We start from the raw sequence: 17,138 nt of genomic DNA, 5'->3' as shown, positions 1-17,138 counted from the left end.
CCCCCCGCCCATGGACGCCCCTGGCTCCCCCCCCCAGGGTCCCTCACGAGTCCCTCCCCTGACCCCCTCGGCACACTCCCAGGGTTTCCCATAACCCCTGTGCCGCCCCCCACTGTCCCCCAGCGACCCCCGGGTTCATGCCCCCCCCGGTGCCCCTTGGCACCCCAGTCCTACCCCATCACTCCCCATTTGGGGGGAGCTGCCCCATCCTTGCCCAGACGAGGGTGGGCAGCAATTTGGGGTGCGGGGGGGGGGGCGCCCCATAAACATCCCTGTTACATGATGCTCAGGAAGGGAAACTCGACCACCCGCGGGGGCCACAGATCCCCCGGACACAATAGCACCAGGCCACGGCTGTTTATTAGCATGGCAGGACAGCGCCTACATGGGGGGGAGAAAGGGGGCACAGACTGGGATGAGGGCAGCAAGGTGGGGGAGCCAGGGGAACTCAGCCCTGCAGAGACTGGGCACAGCTCAGCTCAGCAGTGAGTGGGCACTGCTTGGCCCCACAGAGACCGGGCACAGCTCAGTTCAGCAGCGTCCTGCAGCTCAGGGTGCCCCCACCTGGTCCCCGGGGGCTGTGGGGCAGCAGGTTGGGGGGAGAGGGCAGGGGCAAGGTCCAGGCACCCATCAGGCACCCGCCACTTCGGAGCTCTCCGGAGTCGGGTCCTTGGAGGCTGCGCAAACGTGGAAGAGCCCTGAGGGGAGACGAGGCCGTGGGGCAATGGGGCGGGCTTGGCACAGGCACGGGTGCCCTCGCAGCAGCCCCATGCCCATGGGTGCCCTTGGCACGGAGCCCAGCAAAGACCGTGCACAGCTCAGCCCTGCAGTGAGCGAGCCTGGGCAGGCGCCGCTACCTGCTGAGACGACAAGGACGACGGCGATCCAGCCCAGGATGTAGGACCAGGAGAAGCGCCAGTCGGCGTGGTTCTTCCCAAAGACGCTCACCGTCGCGGCCGTGAACATTGCCAGGCCCAGCAGTGCCAGGAACCCTGTGGGGGCAGGTGCGAGCCCAGGTCAGGGGCATGGGGTGTGTGGAGAGGGCACTCTGAGCCCCCAGCTGAGCCCGCAGAGACTGAGCACAGCCCACACCAGCAGAGATCAGGTACAGCTCAACCTAGCAGAGACCAGGCAGAGCTCAGTACAGCAGTGACTGGGCACAGATCAGCCCAGCAGAAACTGGATACAGCCCAGACCAGCAGAGATCAGGTACAGCTCAACCTAGCAGAGACCAGGCAGAGCTCAGTACAGCAGTGACCAGGCCCCCGGGGTCCCCTCTCCCTGGGAACAGCTCCCTGGACATCTGCAGGGCCAGCATCTCACTGCCCCAGCTCCTGACCCCACAAGCTGGCACCGTGCCCAGCGCAACGCGACCCCCGCGGCCCCGGCCCTGCGTACCGGCCATGAGCAGGGTGGCGCCGGCCACACGGATGCGCAGCCGCGGGGCACTGCTGGCGGCGGCGGAGAGCCCCAGGGCGATGCCCGCCGTGGTGGAGAGGATGGAGAGCAGCATGAGCACCCGCGTGGCATCCCACAGCGCTGCCGACAGGACACACGTGTCAGAGACGACCCGGGGCGCGGGGATGCGAGCAGGCGCCCCTCAGAGCCATCCCCCACTGCGTCGCCCCACAGACCCCATGGGCATGCGGGAGGCAGCACAGGGATGGCACTGAGCCCCCCAGGTGCGTCTGCAGAGAACAGACACAACTCAGCCCACCACCGCCCGGCCCCACCTCCACCCTCCAGACACCAGACAAATCACAGCCCTCCAGTGTCTCCCACCACCCACCCCCAGCTGGCACCTACCTGGGGTGCCGGGGTGCGGGTGGCAGGCGCTGCCCAGGCAGACGCGCCAGAGGCCCTGGCATCCAGGGCCGTCGGGCGCCCGGTACTGCAGCCAGAAGTCGGTGGCGGTGGCGGCGAGCAGCAGTGCCAAGCCGGAGGCGGCGCACAGCAGCCCCCCACGGGCCGGCATCGCCGTGGCCCTGGGCACAGGGAGGGGGCTGGGGTTGCTTCTGGGGTTGCTTCCCAAGCCACCTACCTGCCATTCCCCAGGCCACCCTGGGGATCCCCCCACCCTGCCGGTGGACTTTGAGTTTGCCACGGTGCCGCCCACGGTCTTGGGGGCTTGGGGCAGCAGTGGCACTGCTTGGGACACTAGGGGTGGCACCTCCAGGGGACACTGGGGGCACCCAGAGTGGCACCTCTGGTGATGGTGGGGGCATGGGGTGGCATCTCTGGGGACACCAGGAGTATCTGGGGTGGCATCTCCAAAGGGCACTGAGGGTACCGTGGGTGGCACCTCTAGGGATGCTGAGGGACATGAGGCCTCTAGGGACCTTGCGGCCACCCTGGGTGACATCTTCAGTGATGCTAGGGGTGGTAGTATCTCCAGGGGACACTGGGGCACACAGGGTGGTGGCTCTGGGGCTCCCAGGTGCCAGGGCTGGCACCTCCAGAGGTGCCACTTCTAGGGCCACCTTGAAGTATCCAGGGTGGCACCCTGAGGACCCCAGGGTTGGCACAGGTGAGGGCACATGGGGTCCTGGGTCCCATCTGGTCCAGGGTGGCATCTGTCCCGCTCACCCACCTTCAGCACCCTGCAGCGCCGTGGCCCGCAGCTGGGCACCTCCGTGTGTCCGTGTGTCCGTGTGTCCGTGCGCAGGGGCGAGTGAGCAGCACGGGGGCCCAGCCACGGTTAAAGGGTCGGGTGCGTGCGGCGCTGCCATTGTCCCATGCCACAAAGGGCTGGAAAGGTCTCGGCGCCGCAGCCCGGCCTGAAGTGCTGACGCGGGACCGCGCTGGCAGGAAAACGTCGAGCGGGCACTTTCCTGGCCCGACCGCCGTCGGGTCCCCGGGGACGTTGGCGACGTGCTGATGACGACCAGCCACCTGGGTGGCACGGCGGGGTGACAAGAGGGAAAGGGCAGGGTGGCATCCAGTCTGGGGTTGCATCCAGCCCGAGGTCCCCTCTGGTCCAGGGTGACATCCAGCTCGGGGTCCCATCTGGGTGAGGGTCACATTCAGCCTGTGGCCCCATCTGACCCAGGGTCCCAACAGCCTGGGGTCCTATCTGGTCGGGGGTCACATCTGCTCCAGGGTCCTGTCCTGCATGGGGTCCCACCCAGCTCAGGGTGCCCTCTGGTCCCAGGTGTCATCCAGCTTATGGTGACATCCAGCATGGGATCCCATCTGGTTTGGGGTCCCATCCAACCCAGAGTCCTGTCCAGAGTGGAGTCCCATCTGGTCCAGGGCCACATCCAGCCCGGGGTTTGGGGTTCAGTCTGTTCCGAGGTCACATACAGCCCGGGGTCGCATGCAGCCTCGGGTCCCATCCAGCCCCATATCCCTCAGCAGGGAGGATCCTGCTGCAGAAACACAGCTGGTGCTGTGCCAGGCTGGGGACCAGCACCCCAGGGGCCACCAGAGCCCCATCGCTGGGGCAGGATCAGTGCCGGCCAGGGCCGGGACTCGCTCGGCGGACCCGCTGCTGCTGTCCCAGGAAGACGGTGCTGGCAGGGGGCTGCTGATGCGCTGGGAATGCCAGGAACATCAGGGGTGCCAGGTGGAAAGTCACCGCCACGCAGCGCTGAGCAGTATTTCCTGCAGCCCCTGAAGCCTGAGAGGGCTGTGAGACGGGAACAGGGAGCCCTCCTCGTCCTGGCGGGCTGCGAAGGTTCGGGGTGCTGGAGCCCCTGTGCCGGGCATTTTGGGCTTAAAAGGACCCGGTTTGGGGTCAGGGCACCTTTCCTGGAGACGGAGACGGAGACGGCCAAATCCTGAGCCTCTGCAGCCTTGGCTCCGGCTGCCGCTGTGACGCTCTCGTCCTGGCTGACGGCGCTGTGCACACGCGTGGCCTCACGTGCACATGCATGTGCTCTGCTGCACATGTGCATGCCTCACCACGCAATCACCGCCACGTATGCACACACGTGCAGACACACACACACACACACACACACACACACACTCACGTGCTCTCCCCTCACATACACAAACACAAAGGCATGCACGCAACCACTTGTGTGCACACACAGACGTGCTCACAAACATATGCGCACAGAGGCACTCATCTCACACAACCGCGTGCACAAAGGCATGCACACCAATGTGTGCGTGCACCCATGCACTCACGCCTCACATACAGGTGCACACACAAAGGCATGCACACACTGCACGTGCACACGCACGGCAGCACGCAGACACAGGCGTGCGCACTCACATATCACAGAATCACAGAATGGTTGAGGTTGGAAGGGACCTCTGGAGATCATCTAGTCCTACCCCCCTGCTCAAGCAGGGACCTCTAGAGCATATTGCCCAGGATCGCATCCAGGCGGGTTTTGAATATCTCCAGCGAAGGAGACTCCACTACCTCTCTGGGCAACCTGTGCCCGTGCTCTGTCACCCTCACAGCAAAGAAGTTTTTCCTCAGGTTCAGATGGAACTGCCTGTGGTTCAGTTTGTGCCCGTTGCCTCTTGTTCTGTTGCTGGGCACCACGGAGAAGAGGCTGGCCTCATCCTCTTGACACCCCCCCTTCAGATACTTGCACACATTGATGAGATCGCCTCTCAGTCTTCTCTTCTCCAGGCTGAACAGGCCCAGCTCTCTCAGCCTTTCTTCAGAGGAGAGATGCCCCAGTCCCCTCATCATCTTTGTAGCCCTCCGCTGGACTCTCTCCAGTAGCGCCAGGTCTCTCTTGTCCTGGGGAGCCCAGAACTGGACACAGTACTCCAGGTGAGGCCTCACCAGGGGCAGGATCACCTCCTTCAACCTGCTGGCAACACTCTGCCTAATGCACCCACCCCAGGATCCCATTAGCCTTCTTGGCCACAGGGGCACACTGCTGGCTCATGTTTAACTTGTTGTCCACCAGCACTCCCAGGTCCTTCTCCATCAGCCCCCAACCTGTACTGGTACACGGGGTTATAATTCATCCCTACGTGCAGGACCTTGCACTTGCCTTTGTTGAACTTCAGGAGGTTCCTCTCCGCCCACCTCTCCAGCCTGTCCAGGTCCCTCGGAATGGCAGCACAGTCTTCTGGGGTGTCAGCCACTCCCCCCAGTTTAGTATCATCAGCAAACTTGCTGAGGGTGCACTCTGTCCCTTCCTCCAGGTCATTGATGACTATATTGAACAAGACACACACACCAGCACTGACCCCTGGGGGACACCACTAGCCACAGGCCTCCAACTTGACTCTGCACCACTGACCACAACCCTCGGAGCTCGGCCATCCAGCCAGTTCTCAATCCACCTCACCGTCCACTCATCTAACCCCACTTCCTGAGCTTACCCAGGAGGATGTGATGGGAGACAGTGTCAAAAACCTTGCTGAAGTCCAGGGAGACAACATCCACTGCTCTCCCCTCATCTACCCAGCCAGTCATTCCGTCATAGAAGGCTATCAGAGTGGTCAAGCATGATTTCCCTTTGGGGAATCCATGCTGACTACTCCTGATCACCTTCTTGTCCTCCAGAGATGCTTAGTGAGGACCTCCAGGATGAGCTGTTCCATCACCTTTCCAGGGATGGAGGTGAGGCTGACAGGCCTGGAGTTCCCTGGCTCTTCCTTCTTGCCCTTTTTGAAGACTGGAGTGACATTGGCTTTCTTCCAGTCCTCAGGCACCTCTCCTGATCTCCAGGACCTTTCCAAGATGATGGAGAGTGGCCTAGCGATAACATCCACCAGCTCCCTCAGCACTCACGGATGCATCCCGTCAGGGCCCATGGTTTTATGGATGTTGAGTTTGGACAAAAGATCTCTAACCCGATCCTCCTCAACCAAGGGAGAGTCTTCCTTTCTCCAGACTTCCTCTCTTGTCTCCAAGGTCTGGAATTCCTGAGGACTGGCCTTAGCAGTAAAGACTGAAGCAAAGAAGGCATTCAGCAACTCTGCCTTCTCTGTATCCCTATATTCCTCCCAAGTGGCCTGTCCCCTTTTCCACATTCTGTACACTTCCTTCTCCTGTTGGAGTTTTGCCAGGAGTTCCTTGCTCATCCATGCAGGTCTCCTGCCCGCTTTGCTGGATTTCTTACTCAGAGGGATGCACCGATCTTGAGCCTGGAGGAGGTGACGCTTGAATATTAACCAGCTTTCTTGGACCCCTCTTCCTTCTAGGGCCCTACCCCATGAGATTCCCCTAAGTAGGTCCCTCAAGAGGCCAAAGTTAGCTCTCCTCAAGTCCAGCATTGCAATCCTACTTATTGCCCTGCTCCCTCCTCGTAGGATCCTGAACTCCACACATGTGCACACCCATGCACTCACGCCTCACATGCAAGTGCATACAAAGGCAGGCACACACTGCACGTGCACACACACCAGCATGCAGATGCATGCACGCACACTCACATACGTGCGCACCCATGCACTCGCACACAAAGGCATGCACACCACTGCACGTGCACACGCACGGCCGCATGCAGACACACGCATGTGCATTCACAACATGTGTGCACCCATGCACTCAAACCTCACTTACAGGCGCACACGGTGCACGTGCACACACACACCAGCACGCAGACATGCATGCACATTCACAAATGCGTGCACCCTTGCACTCACACCTCACATGCAGGTGCACACACAAAGGCATGCACACACTGCACGTGCACACACACACCAGCACGCAGACACAGGCGTGCGAGCCCACGCACTCACACCTCCACGCACGAACAGACGCCCGCCCGCCTCGCTGCGCCGCCGGGCGTCACGGCAGCCGCAGGGCTGCCGAGAGGAAGACGAGGAGGAGGAGGACGAGCAGCGCGGGGCGGGCGGCGCGCCGGCCGCCGGAGCAGGGCCCGGTGCCGCAGGGGCTGTCTGCGGAGGAGGTGGGGGGGGAGCCGCTCAGCCACCAGCGGAGCGCCGACCGCCGCGGGCCTGACGCCGCGGCGAGGGGCGGCAGCGGCCGGGGCGGGGGCCGGGGCACCCACCCTCGACGGAGAGCGTCACCTCCCAGCAGGCGCAGTCGTGCTCGCCCAGCAGCAGGCAGGTGTAGGTGCCGCCGTCGGCGGCCCGCAGGCGCCGCAGCGTGAGAGCGGCGTCGGGGCCCGGGGCCGCCAGCCCGGCGCGCTGCCCGTAGCGGGGGCTGCAGCGCGCCGCGTCCCCCGCCCAGCTGCACACGGCCGCGCCGCCGCCCCCGTAGCGCCAGTGCACGGCCCGCAGCCCGCCCAGCCGGCCGCCCGCCGCCGGGCAGCCCAGGCGCACGTCGGCGCCCGCCGCCGCCCGCGCCCGCGCCGCGCCGCCCAGCCGGCTGCCGCAGTCCGCCGCGCAGCCCGCCGCCGCTGCCGTCGGGGCCGTCGGGGCCGGGCTCGGGGCCGGGGTCGTGGCGCAGCCTGCGGAGGGGGAGGGGGGGGCGGCGCGCTCAGGCGCCGGCGGCCCCCGCAGCGCCCCGGCCCTGCCCGACGGCGGGGAGGACGGTGCCCGGGAGCAGCGCCCAGGGGGCTGCACGCCCCGGAGACCCGCCCCGACACCCGCCCCCCGACACCCGGACACACCCGACACCCGCCCGCTACCCCGCACTCCAGCCCCGACACCCGCCCGGCACGCCTGCACACCCTCATCGACACTCGCCCGGCACCCCCGACATTCCCCCGACACCCGCCCGGTACCCCTGCACTCCCGCCCCAACACCGGGACACCCCCGACACCCGCCCGGCACCCCTGCACACCCACATCGACACTCGCCCGGCACCCCCGACATCCCCCCGACACCCGCCCGGTACCCCTGCACTCCCGCCCCAACACCGGGACACCCCCGACACCCGCCCGGTACCCCTGCACACCCACATCGACACCCGCCCGGCACCCCCGACATCCCCCCGACACCCGCCCGGCACCCCTGCACACCCACATCGACACCCGCCCGGCACCCCCGACATCCCCCCGACACCCGCCCGGTACCCCTGCACTCCCGCCCCAACACCGGGACACCCCCGACACCCGCCCGGTACCCCTGCACACCCACATCGACACTCGCCCGGCACCCCCGACATCCCCCCGACACCCGCCCGGTACCCCTGCACTCCCGCCCCAACACCGGGACACCCCCGACACCCGCCCGGTACCCCTGCACACCCACATCGACACTCGCCCGGCACCCCCGACATCCCCCCGACACCCGCCCGGTACCCCTGCACTCCCGCCCCAACACCGGGACACCCCCGACACCCGCCCGGCACCCCTGCACACCCACATCGACAACCGCCGTGCACCCCCGACATCCCCCCGACACCCGCCCGGTACCCCTGCACACCCACATCGACACCCGCTGTGCACCCCCGAAACCCGCCGGGCATCCTCGACACCCCCCCGACACCCGCCGGCACCCCTGCACTCCCTCATTGACACCCGCCGGACACCCCCGACACCCACCCAGCACCCCCGGCCCGCGTGGGAGGGGGACAGGGCCCGCGGCCGGGGACACGGACAGGGACAGGACCTGGACGAGGACGGGGACCCAGCCGGGGCCGGGCAGGGACGGGGCGAGCTCGCTGCCCCCCGCCCAAACCTGAGCCCCGGACGCCGGGGCCCCCGCCCTGCCGGCGCTGCCGGCGCCTCCGCAGCCCGCGGGGCCGGGGCCGGGGCCGGGGCCGGGGCCGGGACTCACCGGGCCGCAGCAGGGCCGAGCCGAGCCCCAGGTGCAGCAGCAGGACCCACATCTCCCTCCGGCTCCCGCTCCGACTCCGGCGGCGGCTCCGGGCGGGGCGGGACGGGACGGGAGGGGGGGCAGAGGCACCGCCCCGGGCGGCCACGGCGGCCACGGACGTGCCCCCCCCCGGGGGCCTCCGACCGGCCCGGGGGCAAATAGGGAGCGGGACCCCCCCTCCCGAGGGATCCCGACCGGCCCGGGGGCAAGGGGGCACCGGGACCCCCCCCCCGGGGGGATCCTAACAGCTCTGAGGGGCAAGCGGGGATGGGGGGGGACACGTGTCCCCCCCCTGCGGTGCCATCCCGCTCGGGGGTTGCTGGGGGCCCCGAACAGGCCCCGCGCCTTTCCCTGGCCCCCCTCCCGCGGGGCACGCGGGGGCTCAGCCCGCACTAGGGGGCCCATCCGCCCGTGGGGGCACACAGAAATGGGGGTGGTCACACCCTGACCCGGGGGGGGGGGGGGCACGTCCCGCCTCTGGCTGCCTGCACGCAGGTACCGGCGGCAGTGCGGGAGGGGGCCCTGCACCGGCCGACCGGATCCAGCCCCCACCCGCTGCCCGGGGGCCGCATCCAGCCTGGACCGGCCGGTCCCGGGGGGACGGCAGGCCACGTTGGGGGGGGGTGGCTCCGTCCCTTTATTTGCCTTAGCAGCCCGCAAACACCCCGCCTCGTCTTGGCGGTGCTGGAGCCAGCCCAGCGCCGACGTCCGGCCTGGCAGCGCTCGGGGCCAGGTCCCCACCGTCCCCCCCGCGCCAGAGCCGAGTGCCCCCCCCCCCAGCACCCGGGGGGGCTCGGGGCTTTCCATAATCCCGGCGCTGCCTCTCCTCCCTCCTGCTGGCAGGGCCGCGGGGCCGGAGGCAGCAGCGGCACGTAGCATCGGCGGCGCTGAGGCTCGGGGACAGCTCCACTGGTGCCACCGTCACCCCGGGCCCCCTCCCCACCGGGGAGCGAGGCCGTGACAGAGGATGCTTGCTGCAAGCCTCCAGGCTCACTAGCCAATCCCGCTGGTGGTGAGGATGCCCACATGTGCAGCGAATCCCCCAGTGCTCAGCTGGCAGAGCCCTGGGAACAGCAGAGGATCCTGAGGGCAGCTGTACCCCATAATTGCCACTTCACCCCCCCCAAAAGGCTCCTACACCCCCGTGATGAAGCAGCCACCACTGCCCCTTGGCTCTCCTCCCGCCTGACCCATCAAGCCTCATTTCCACACCAGAAAAGGACCCAGGCATCCTGCCCCCCCAGCCTGAGCCATCCTGGCAGCCAAGCCAAAAGCTGGAGATGATGCCAAGGGTCCTGCAGAGCCCCATGGCATGCTAGGGGCCGGATGCATCCCCACCCAGCGTGGGGGGGAAACCACACCTGGAGGCAAACAATCGCCACCGAGTGTTTATTCGTGCTGTCAGTGGCCCCTGGGGGCCTCCTGCGAGATCCCCTTCCTTCCCCTCAGTCCTCCAGGTTGCGGAAAGCCGTCTGCATCTCCTCATTGAGCTGGGCATAATCCGCGGTGATCTTGGCCTCGCCGTCCTTCACGGGGTCCTGAGGACACGGTGGGCCGTGGGTGGCTGTCCCCTCCCCACCGCCGCTGCATCCCCCAGGCCAGGGCCAGGAGCTGTGCCTGTGCCACCAGTGCCCTACCTTGAACTTCATGGCGCTCAGCTTGTACATGATGTCCCCCAGGTGCTCGCGGATGGTGGCCCAGGTGACCTTGCGCTCGGCCTGCGCCGTGGCCTCCACGGCATGCCGGGCCAGCTCGTAGAAGGTGATCATGTTGTGCAGCATCCCCACTGTCTTGTAGAAGGGGCAGAACCTGGGAGGGCAGGGGCCGGGGGTCGGGCTGCCCGGGCTGCCCCGGGGCAGGAAGCGGCAGCGCCACCCAGCCATTTCAGGAGGGGCCCGGGCCCGCCGGGGCTGGGGGGCTGCGTGGGTACCTGTCGTAGGGCGAGTAGCCATTCTGCTGCAGGAAATCGTCCTTGATGAGCTTGGCCACCTCCAGAGTGATCTTGTCGGCCTCGGCCAGGGAGGCCTGAGGTGGAGGGCGCGTTAAGGTGCCCCTGAGTTCCCCTTCTGCCCTTGCACCTTCCCAGCCCCTATCCCCCCTCCCCAGCCTTCCTCCCAGCCCGTGACCCCATCCCCATCCCATATATCCCCCCATCCCATCCCATATGCCCCATCCAATATCCTTCATCTCCCTCCCACATCCCTCCCACATCTCATAACGCTCATCCCTATGCCGTATCCCTCTTGCATCCCCTCTTCCCCTCCCCATGCTTCGTCCCCCATCCCCTATCCCCCATCCACATCCCCTCTCCCACCCTGTATCCCCCATCCCCACCCCATATCCCCATCTCCATCCCCTTTCTATCCCCTCTCCCATCCTGTATCCCTCATCCCCATGCCCTACCCCCCACCCCCATCCCATCTCTACCCCATATCCCCCTCTCTATCCCCTCTCCCATCTCGTATCCCCTCTCCCCATCCCTTTTCCAAGGCCATTAGCCCCCTGGCAGCCCATATCCCCCACCCGGGGCTGGCACCTTGCCCACAAGCTGGACGATCTCGGCCAGATCCTCCTCCTCCTGCAGGATCTCCTTGGCCTTGGTGCGCAGGGCTGGGAAGTCAGGGTGCTGCCGCTCGTAGTGCTGCTCCAGCGCCCGCAGGTACTTGCTGTAGCTGATGAGCCAGTTGACGGAGGGGAAATGCTTGCGCTGCGCCAGCTTCTTATCCAGCCCCCAAAAAACCTGGGGATGGAGCCGCAGTCAGCGCCGAAGCCAGCCGGGGCGGCCCTCAGGGGCGCGCAGGCACGCGATGCCTGCTCACCTGCACGATGCCCAGCGTGGCCGAAGTGACGGGATCAGAGAAGTCCCCTCCCGGCGGGGACACGCTGTGGGTGACAGGGAGGGAGAGGGCTCGGTGGGGGCATCCACGGCAGCCCCCCGCACCGGCCCAGCACCCGCAACCGCCCCGGCGGGCACTCACGCGCCGACGATGCTGACGCTGCCCTCGCGCTCGGGGCTGCCCAGGCATCGCACCCGCCCGGCTCGCTCGTAGAAGGACGCCAGGCGGGCGCCGAGGTACGCTGGGTAGCCGCTGTCTGCAAAGGAGGGCTGCCATTAGTGCACGGCCAGATCCAGCACCCACGGAGCCGGTTGGAGGCCATCACCGTGGTCTCGTGGCTGCTGGCAGCAGCAGCCAGGGAAGGTGCTCACCCGCTGGCATCTCGGCCAGGCGTCCCGAGATCTCGCGCAGCGCCTCGGCCCAGCGCGACGTCGAGTCGGCCATCATGCTGACGTGGTAGCCCATGTCACGGAAGTACTCGGAGAGTGTGATGCCTGCGGGGCACCGTGCGCCAACGCCCAGGCAGAGGCGCATGCGTGCACATGTGCGTGCATGAGCTCACGCGCATGCAGGCACGTGCGTGCGCTCAGTTGCACATGCGTGCACCGAACATGCATGCATGGGCACACAAGTGCTCTCCCAGTTGCAAATGCATGCACCCATGCATGCACATGCATGCCTGAGCTCATGCAGCTGCTCACACACATGTGTGCGCATGCACACACATTCTCTGTTGTGCATGCATGCACCAAACATACATGCATGCACACAACTGCGCTCCCAGTTGCACGTGCACATGCATGCACACACGCGTGCACGTGCACAAGCACTCGCCACACATGCCTGAGCACACCCACACATGCACACACACACAAACACTCGCCACACACCTGAGCGCACACGCATGCAAGCACAAGAGCTTGCACACTGTTGCACGTGCACATCCATGCATGTGCACCCACACTGACACACACACACACACACACTCACACACAGTTGCCTGCACACATGCGCCCTGACTCACCAGTGTAGATGGAGGCCTCACGGGCGGCCACGGGCATGTTGGAGGTGTTTGCCACCAGCGCTGTGCGTTTCATGATGGTCTCCGTCCTCCCGTCCACCTCCATGGTGAGCTGGGGGCCACCGGCACTATCACTGCCGGTGCGATGGGCACAACACCACATCGGGGCCACCACTGCCCTGGTTGCCTGTGCCCAGCCCGGTGCAGCCCCCTGTGCCTGGTGGCACGTGCCACCATGATCCTGATGGCCCCCCCATGATGCCCAGCTTGCTGCCACCACTGCGACACATGGCTTGTCACCCTGCTGTGATGCTCAGCTTGCTGTCCCCACTGCCGTGACAGACAGCTCGCTGTCCCCACCGTGCCACCTCTGGGCGTCCCCAGCTCACCTCTGGGAAGTCCCGCAGCACCTCGGACATCTCGTTGCCCCTCTCACCGCAGCCCACGTAGATGATGACGTCGCTGTTGGAGTACTTGGACAGGGACTGCGAGATGACCGTCTTGCCGCAGCCGAAGGCCCCTGGGATGGCAGTGGTGCCACCTTGGACACACCTGGGGACCGGGACACCGTGGGGACAGAGGCGTGCTAGAGCCCACAGAGGGGAGCTGGGTTCCCCCCAAAGGTGGGGAAAATCAGCCCCACTAGAGCCATGGAAAAGGAGATGGAGCCGAGACCTGCCTGGCCACCCACTGCCCCTGTCCCATCCCCTCCTGGGATCCACGTCGGGAGTGGGTGAGACCCCCGGTGTCCCCAGCATTACCCGGGAGCCCCTGGCTGCCCTCTTCTTTGCCAGGACCGTCCCCATCCCTATCCTCTTCCTCATCTCTGTCCCTATGCCCTTCCCCATCCCCATCCCTGACTCCATCCCCTATCCCTGTCCCCCCGCCCCAACTCTGTCCCCTATCTTCATCCCCTGTTTCTGTCTCTCTCCCTAGCTCCATCCCTGGCCCTTATCATTGGCCCCTATCCCTGTCCCCCATCCCTCTCCCTGTCCCCCATCCCCCTCCCTGTCCCCCATCCGTGTTTCCCATCCCTGTCCTCTGTCCTCCATGCCATCCCCAGCCTTGGACCTACGGGAAAAGGGCATCCAGGACCCTCTGGCCCGTCAGCAGTGGGTAGTTGGCCATCAGCTTCTCAGCCACAGGCCGGGTCTGTCTCACAGGCCAGACCTGCATCATGGTCAGCTTCTCCTTGGTGTCCTCAAAGTCCAGCTCCAGCACCACATCCTGGCAGGGGACAGGTACAGGGACATGGGACCAGGGGAGCCATGGGGGGATGGCTCCAGCCATCCCCGAAGGCCAGCCCCAGCCCCGAGAGCCCCTACCGAGATGTCGTAGTGCCCCGGGGGTGCAATGTAGGTGACGGTGCCCCGGCTCCGCGGTGGCACCATGATCTTGTGCTGGATGAGCGAGTTCTCGGTCACCACGCCATAGATGTCTCCGCCCGTGACGTGGCTCCCGACCTGGGACAAGAGGACTGTGAAGACCAGCCACAAGGGAGATGCTTCGAGAAAGGGTGTCCCCATATCCCCAGCCCCAGCGAGGGTGCAGGACCCACATCCGGGGGTGTCCTCCCCTCCTCAGCTCCATGCCCATCCCAGACACCATCTCCCATGGAAAATAGCTGGCCCCAGCTCACTCGGATGTGCTTGCTGGGGGTGAAGTCCCACTTGACATCACGGCCCAGCGCAGGGATGTTGATTCCCCGAGGGATGTAGATGTTCTTGGTCAGCTCTGTGATGTCCTTCAAGGGACGCTGGATCCCATCAAAGATGGAGCCCATGATGCCGGGACCCAGCTCCACCGAGAGCGGCTTCCCTGTGCGCAGCACCGGGTCGCCCACGCAGACACCCGCTGGGCCAGCGCTCAGGAAAAGGCCAGGATGGAGATGAAGACGGAGATGGGAACGTAGGTAGAAGTGGAATCAGCGGTAGAGGTGGAGATGGTGATGGAGACACACAGAGATGAAGATGGTGATGGAGGAGCGGGTGGAAAAGGAGGTGGAGAGGGGGATGGAGATGTGGAGATGGAAATGGAGATGGGAAGAGAGATGGAGGTGGAAGCAGAGATAGGGAGAGGGAGGTGGAGAGGGAGATGGTGACTGGGATGGAAACACCAGGCACGGAGATGGAAACGGAGACGGGGGCGGGGGGGGGGGGGGAGGAGAGGGGGCCGCGGCAGGCCAGGGCGCCCGAAGGATACAGGTCTCCTCGTACACCTGGATGGTGGCCAGGTCGCCCTCCAGCCGGATGATCTCCCCCACCAGCTCGGCGTGGCCCACGCGGACCAGCTCGTACATGGCGGCGCCGGCCATGCTGCTGGCGGTCACCACTGCGGGGACAAGGGGGGGGGGGAACGCTGTGACCCCCCCCGCCGCAGGGCCCCGGCGTCCGGCCCGCCCCCACCCTCGCAGGCCGGCGTTAAGCCGGGCTGCGTCACCTCCCCGTTTTGGGGCCAAAAATGCCATTATGCCTCCGCCCCGCTCCCCCCGCCGCCGCCCTCGTACCGGGCCCCGAGACGCCGTGGACGGAGCCGAGCCGGCTCTCCGCGTCGGCCTCGGCCAGGCGGGCCAGCGCCGGCTCCATGGCGCGACGGGGCGGCCGAGCGGGCCGCCCCGGCCACCCCGGGCATTTATGGCCCCGCCGAGCGGGCCGGGGCGGCCGGGGCCGGCGCCGAGGTCGCGCCAAGGGCAGCGGCGGGCGCAGCCTGTGTACAGTCAACAGCCCCCGCCCCGGCCCCCGCCGCCCCGGCCGACCGGCACCGCCGCGCGCCGGCCACGGCCACCGGCCCCGTCCCCGGGGCCGCCAAGGGGGGCTGCCCCCGCCAGGGCCCCCCTGTCCCCGTGTCCCCCCCAGGCCAGCACCGCGGTCCCTGCCCCCGTCCCTGTGTCCCCCACCCCGTCCCCCCGTCCCCGTGTCCCCTCCAGCCAGCCCCAGGGTCCCCATCCCAGTCCCCGTGTCCCCCCCCATACCGGCCCCGCAGTCCCTGCCCCCGCCAGGGCCCTCCCGTCCCCGTGTCCCCCCCAGGCCAGCACCGCGGTCCCTGTCCCCGTCCCTGTGCCCCCCCCCATACCAGCCCTGTGGTCCCCCACCCCGTCCCCCTGTCCCCGTGTCCCCTCCGGCCAGCCCCAGGGTCCCCATCCCGGTCCCCGTGTCCCCCCCCATACCGGCCCCAGGGTCCCCATCCTGGTCCCCATGTCTCCCCCCATACCGGCCCCAGGTCCCCATCCCTGTCCCCGTGTCCCCCCCCCACCATACCGGCCCCAGGTCCCCATCCCGGTCCCCGTGTTCCCCCCCCCCATACCAGCCCTGTGGTCCCCGTCCCCCCATCCCCGTGTCCCTCCAGCCAGCCCCAGAGTCCCCGTCCCTGTCCCCCTGCCATTCTGGCCCCAGGGTCCCCGTCCCGGTCCCTGTGTCTCCCCCCCCATGCTGGCCCCGAGGTCCCTGCCCCCATCCCCATGTCCCTCCCCCATGTCGGCCCCGCAGTCCCCGTCCCCGACCCTGTCCCCATGTCCCCCCACCATACCGGCCCCGGGGTCCCCGTCCCCATGTCCCCCCCCCCATACCGGCCCCAGGGTCCCCGCCCCCATGTCCCCCCCCCCAGACCAGCCCCAGGGTCCCCGTCCCCATGTCCCCCCCCCCCCCCAGACCAGCCCCGCGGTCCCTGCCCCCGTCCCTGTGTCCCCCCACCATACCGGCCCCGGGGTCCCCATCCCTGTCCCCGTGTCCCCCCCCATACCGGCCCCGGGGTCCCTGCCCCTCACCAGCCTTGGGGGTCCCTGTGGGGGCAGCTCTGGGGGGGCTGGGTGCTGCCCATGGGGAAACTGAGCCCCCGGGGGACTGGCAGCAGAAGGGGCCCAGGCATCCGGCCAGCGTGGGGGGGGGGGTGTTGTGGGGAAGTGGTGAGCATGAGGGGCGAGTGTGAGTGCACACCACAGGTGTGAGTAGGAGTGGGTGTGTGTGAGGCGGTGAGTACCCGGGGTTGGGGGGCAAGGAGCGAGTGTGAGCGCACACGGGCTGGAGGTGTGAGTGTGAGGGTGAATACGCACAAGCTGGGGACGCGAGCGCACCCTAACTGAGGGTGCGAGGGTGAGGGAGGGGCTGAGTGTGAGCACACACTTGCGCACAGCTGCAAATGCACGCACCCACGTGTGCACCGCAGGCCCAGAAGGCGCTCGCGCCCGCGTGTGCACATGCGGCACCAGCAGGGCCTCATCCCCAATCCCTCGCGCAGGACCCCGGCTCGGAGCAGGGGACGCGGCTGCCACCCTCTTCCCTCGCCCGCTGCTGGCTGCCTCCGGGGCGGCACACGGCCGAGGCGCCCACAGGGGAGCTCCGGGCCAGGCTCCTCGCCGGAGCAACCCCAGAGCCGGCCGCATTCGGGCACCGGCCCCGGCGAGGTTCAGCACCCAGAGGTTTTCAGGAAACGCCACTTTTCCCACCAGCAAACGCCTGCCTCTGTTCCCAGCAGCAGACCGAAGCAGCAGGGCCACATCAACGTACTTAAGCCACCTCTAATCCAGGATAGAGCCGCTGCCAGCTGCCCAGCCCCTTTGGTCGCCTTCCCTGAGCTTTGGCCAGACATTTTTTTTGGTTGTCATCATATCGCAGCTGCTGGCTGCAGAAAGTCC

The 17,138-nt window shown here is 67.1% G+C and overlaps 2 protein-coding genes across 3 annotated transcripts; both read right to left on the bottom strand.

The window, feature by feature from the left end:
• Positions 1–341: 341 nt before the first annotated feature.
• Positions 342–8,689, bottom strand: LOC138062896 (lens fiber membrane intrinsic protein-like). The gene is made up of 6 exons (XM_068922131.1): positions 8,612–8,689; positions 2,591–3,750; positions 1,807–1,985; positions 1,399–1,539; positions 858–992; positions 342–698 (listed from the first exon to the last, which is right to left on the bottom strand). The coding sequence occupies exons 3-6, from the start codon at positions 1,973–1,975 to the stop codon at positions 631–633; spliced, it is 513 nt and encodes a 170-aa protein (XP_068778232.1). The 5' UTR covers positions 1,976–1,985; positions 2,591–3,750; positions 8,612–8,689; the 3' UTR covers positions 342–630.
• Positions 8,690–10,013: 1,324 nt separating this feature from the next.
• On the bottom strand, positions 10,014–17,138 carry LOC104139752 (V-type proton ATPase catalytic subunit A). 2 transcript variants are annotated; one of them, XM_068922228.1, is made up of 14 exons: positions 15,015–15,235; positions 14,711–14,839; positions 14,148–14,362; positions 13,834–13,971; positions 13,584–13,735; positions 12,898–13,060; positions 12,512–12,620; positions 11,859–11,981; positions 11,629–11,743; positions 11,470–11,533; positions 11,187–11,390; positions 10,581–10,675; positions 10,288–10,459; positions 10,014–10,188 (listed from the first exon to the last, which is right to left on the bottom strand). In XM_068922228.1, exons 1-14 carry the CDS (start codon positions 15,091–15,093, stop codon positions 10,096–10,098), a joined length of 1,851 nt encoding a protein of 616 aa, XP_068778329.1. In that variant the 5' UTR covers positions 15,094–15,235; the 3' UTR covers positions 10,014–10,095. The 2 variants fall into 2 exon arrangements, with proteins under 2 accessions (XP_068778329.1, XP_068778328.1); XM_068922227.1 differs by lacking the exon at positions 15,015–15,235 and adding an exon at positions 17,011–17,138 and having other exon boundaries at positions 10,021–10,188.

The sequence above is a fragment of the Struthio camelus genome, chromosome 30, assembly GCF_040807025.1.
Source record: "Struthio camelus isolate bStrCam1 chromosome 30, bStrCam1.hap1, whole genome shotgun sequence".
Classification (NCBI taxonomy): Eukaryota; Metazoa; Chordata; class Aves; order Struthioniformes; family Struthionidae; genus Struthio; species Struthio camelus.
The sequence above is the reverse complement of the archived record's forward strand: the minus strand, read 5'-3'. Positions and strand labels throughout refer to the sequence as shown.

Bases quoted from the DNA above. Each gene is read 5' to 3' on its own strand.
- LOC104139752 (XM_068922227.1), bottom strand. From the start codon at position 17,092: ATGTCTGGCCAAAGCTCAGGGAAGGCGACCAAAGGGGCTGGGCAGCTG. The intron at 13,972-14,147 runs GTGAGCTGGGGC...CTCTTGTCCCAG, and splicing joins CCCCCAGCAAGCACATCCGA to GTCGGGAGCCACGTCACGGG. The intron at 11,534-11,628 runs GTGAGTGCCCGC...TGTCACCCACAG, and splicing joins AGCGTCAGCATCGTCGGCGC to CGTGTCCCCGCCGGGAGGGG.
- LOC138062896 (XM_068922131.1), bottom strand. From the start codon at position 1,975: ATGCCGGCCCGTGGGGGGCTGCTGTGCGCCGCCTCCGGCTTGGCACTG. The intron at 1,540-1,806 runs GTAGGTGCCAGC...TCCTGTCGGCAG, and splicing joins CCCGCACCCCGGCACCCCAG to CGCTGTGGGATGCCACGCGG. The intron at 993-1,398 runs GTACGCAGGGCC...CTGCCCCCACAG, and splicing joins CGCCACCCTGCTCATGGCCG to GGTTCCTGGCACTGCTGGGC.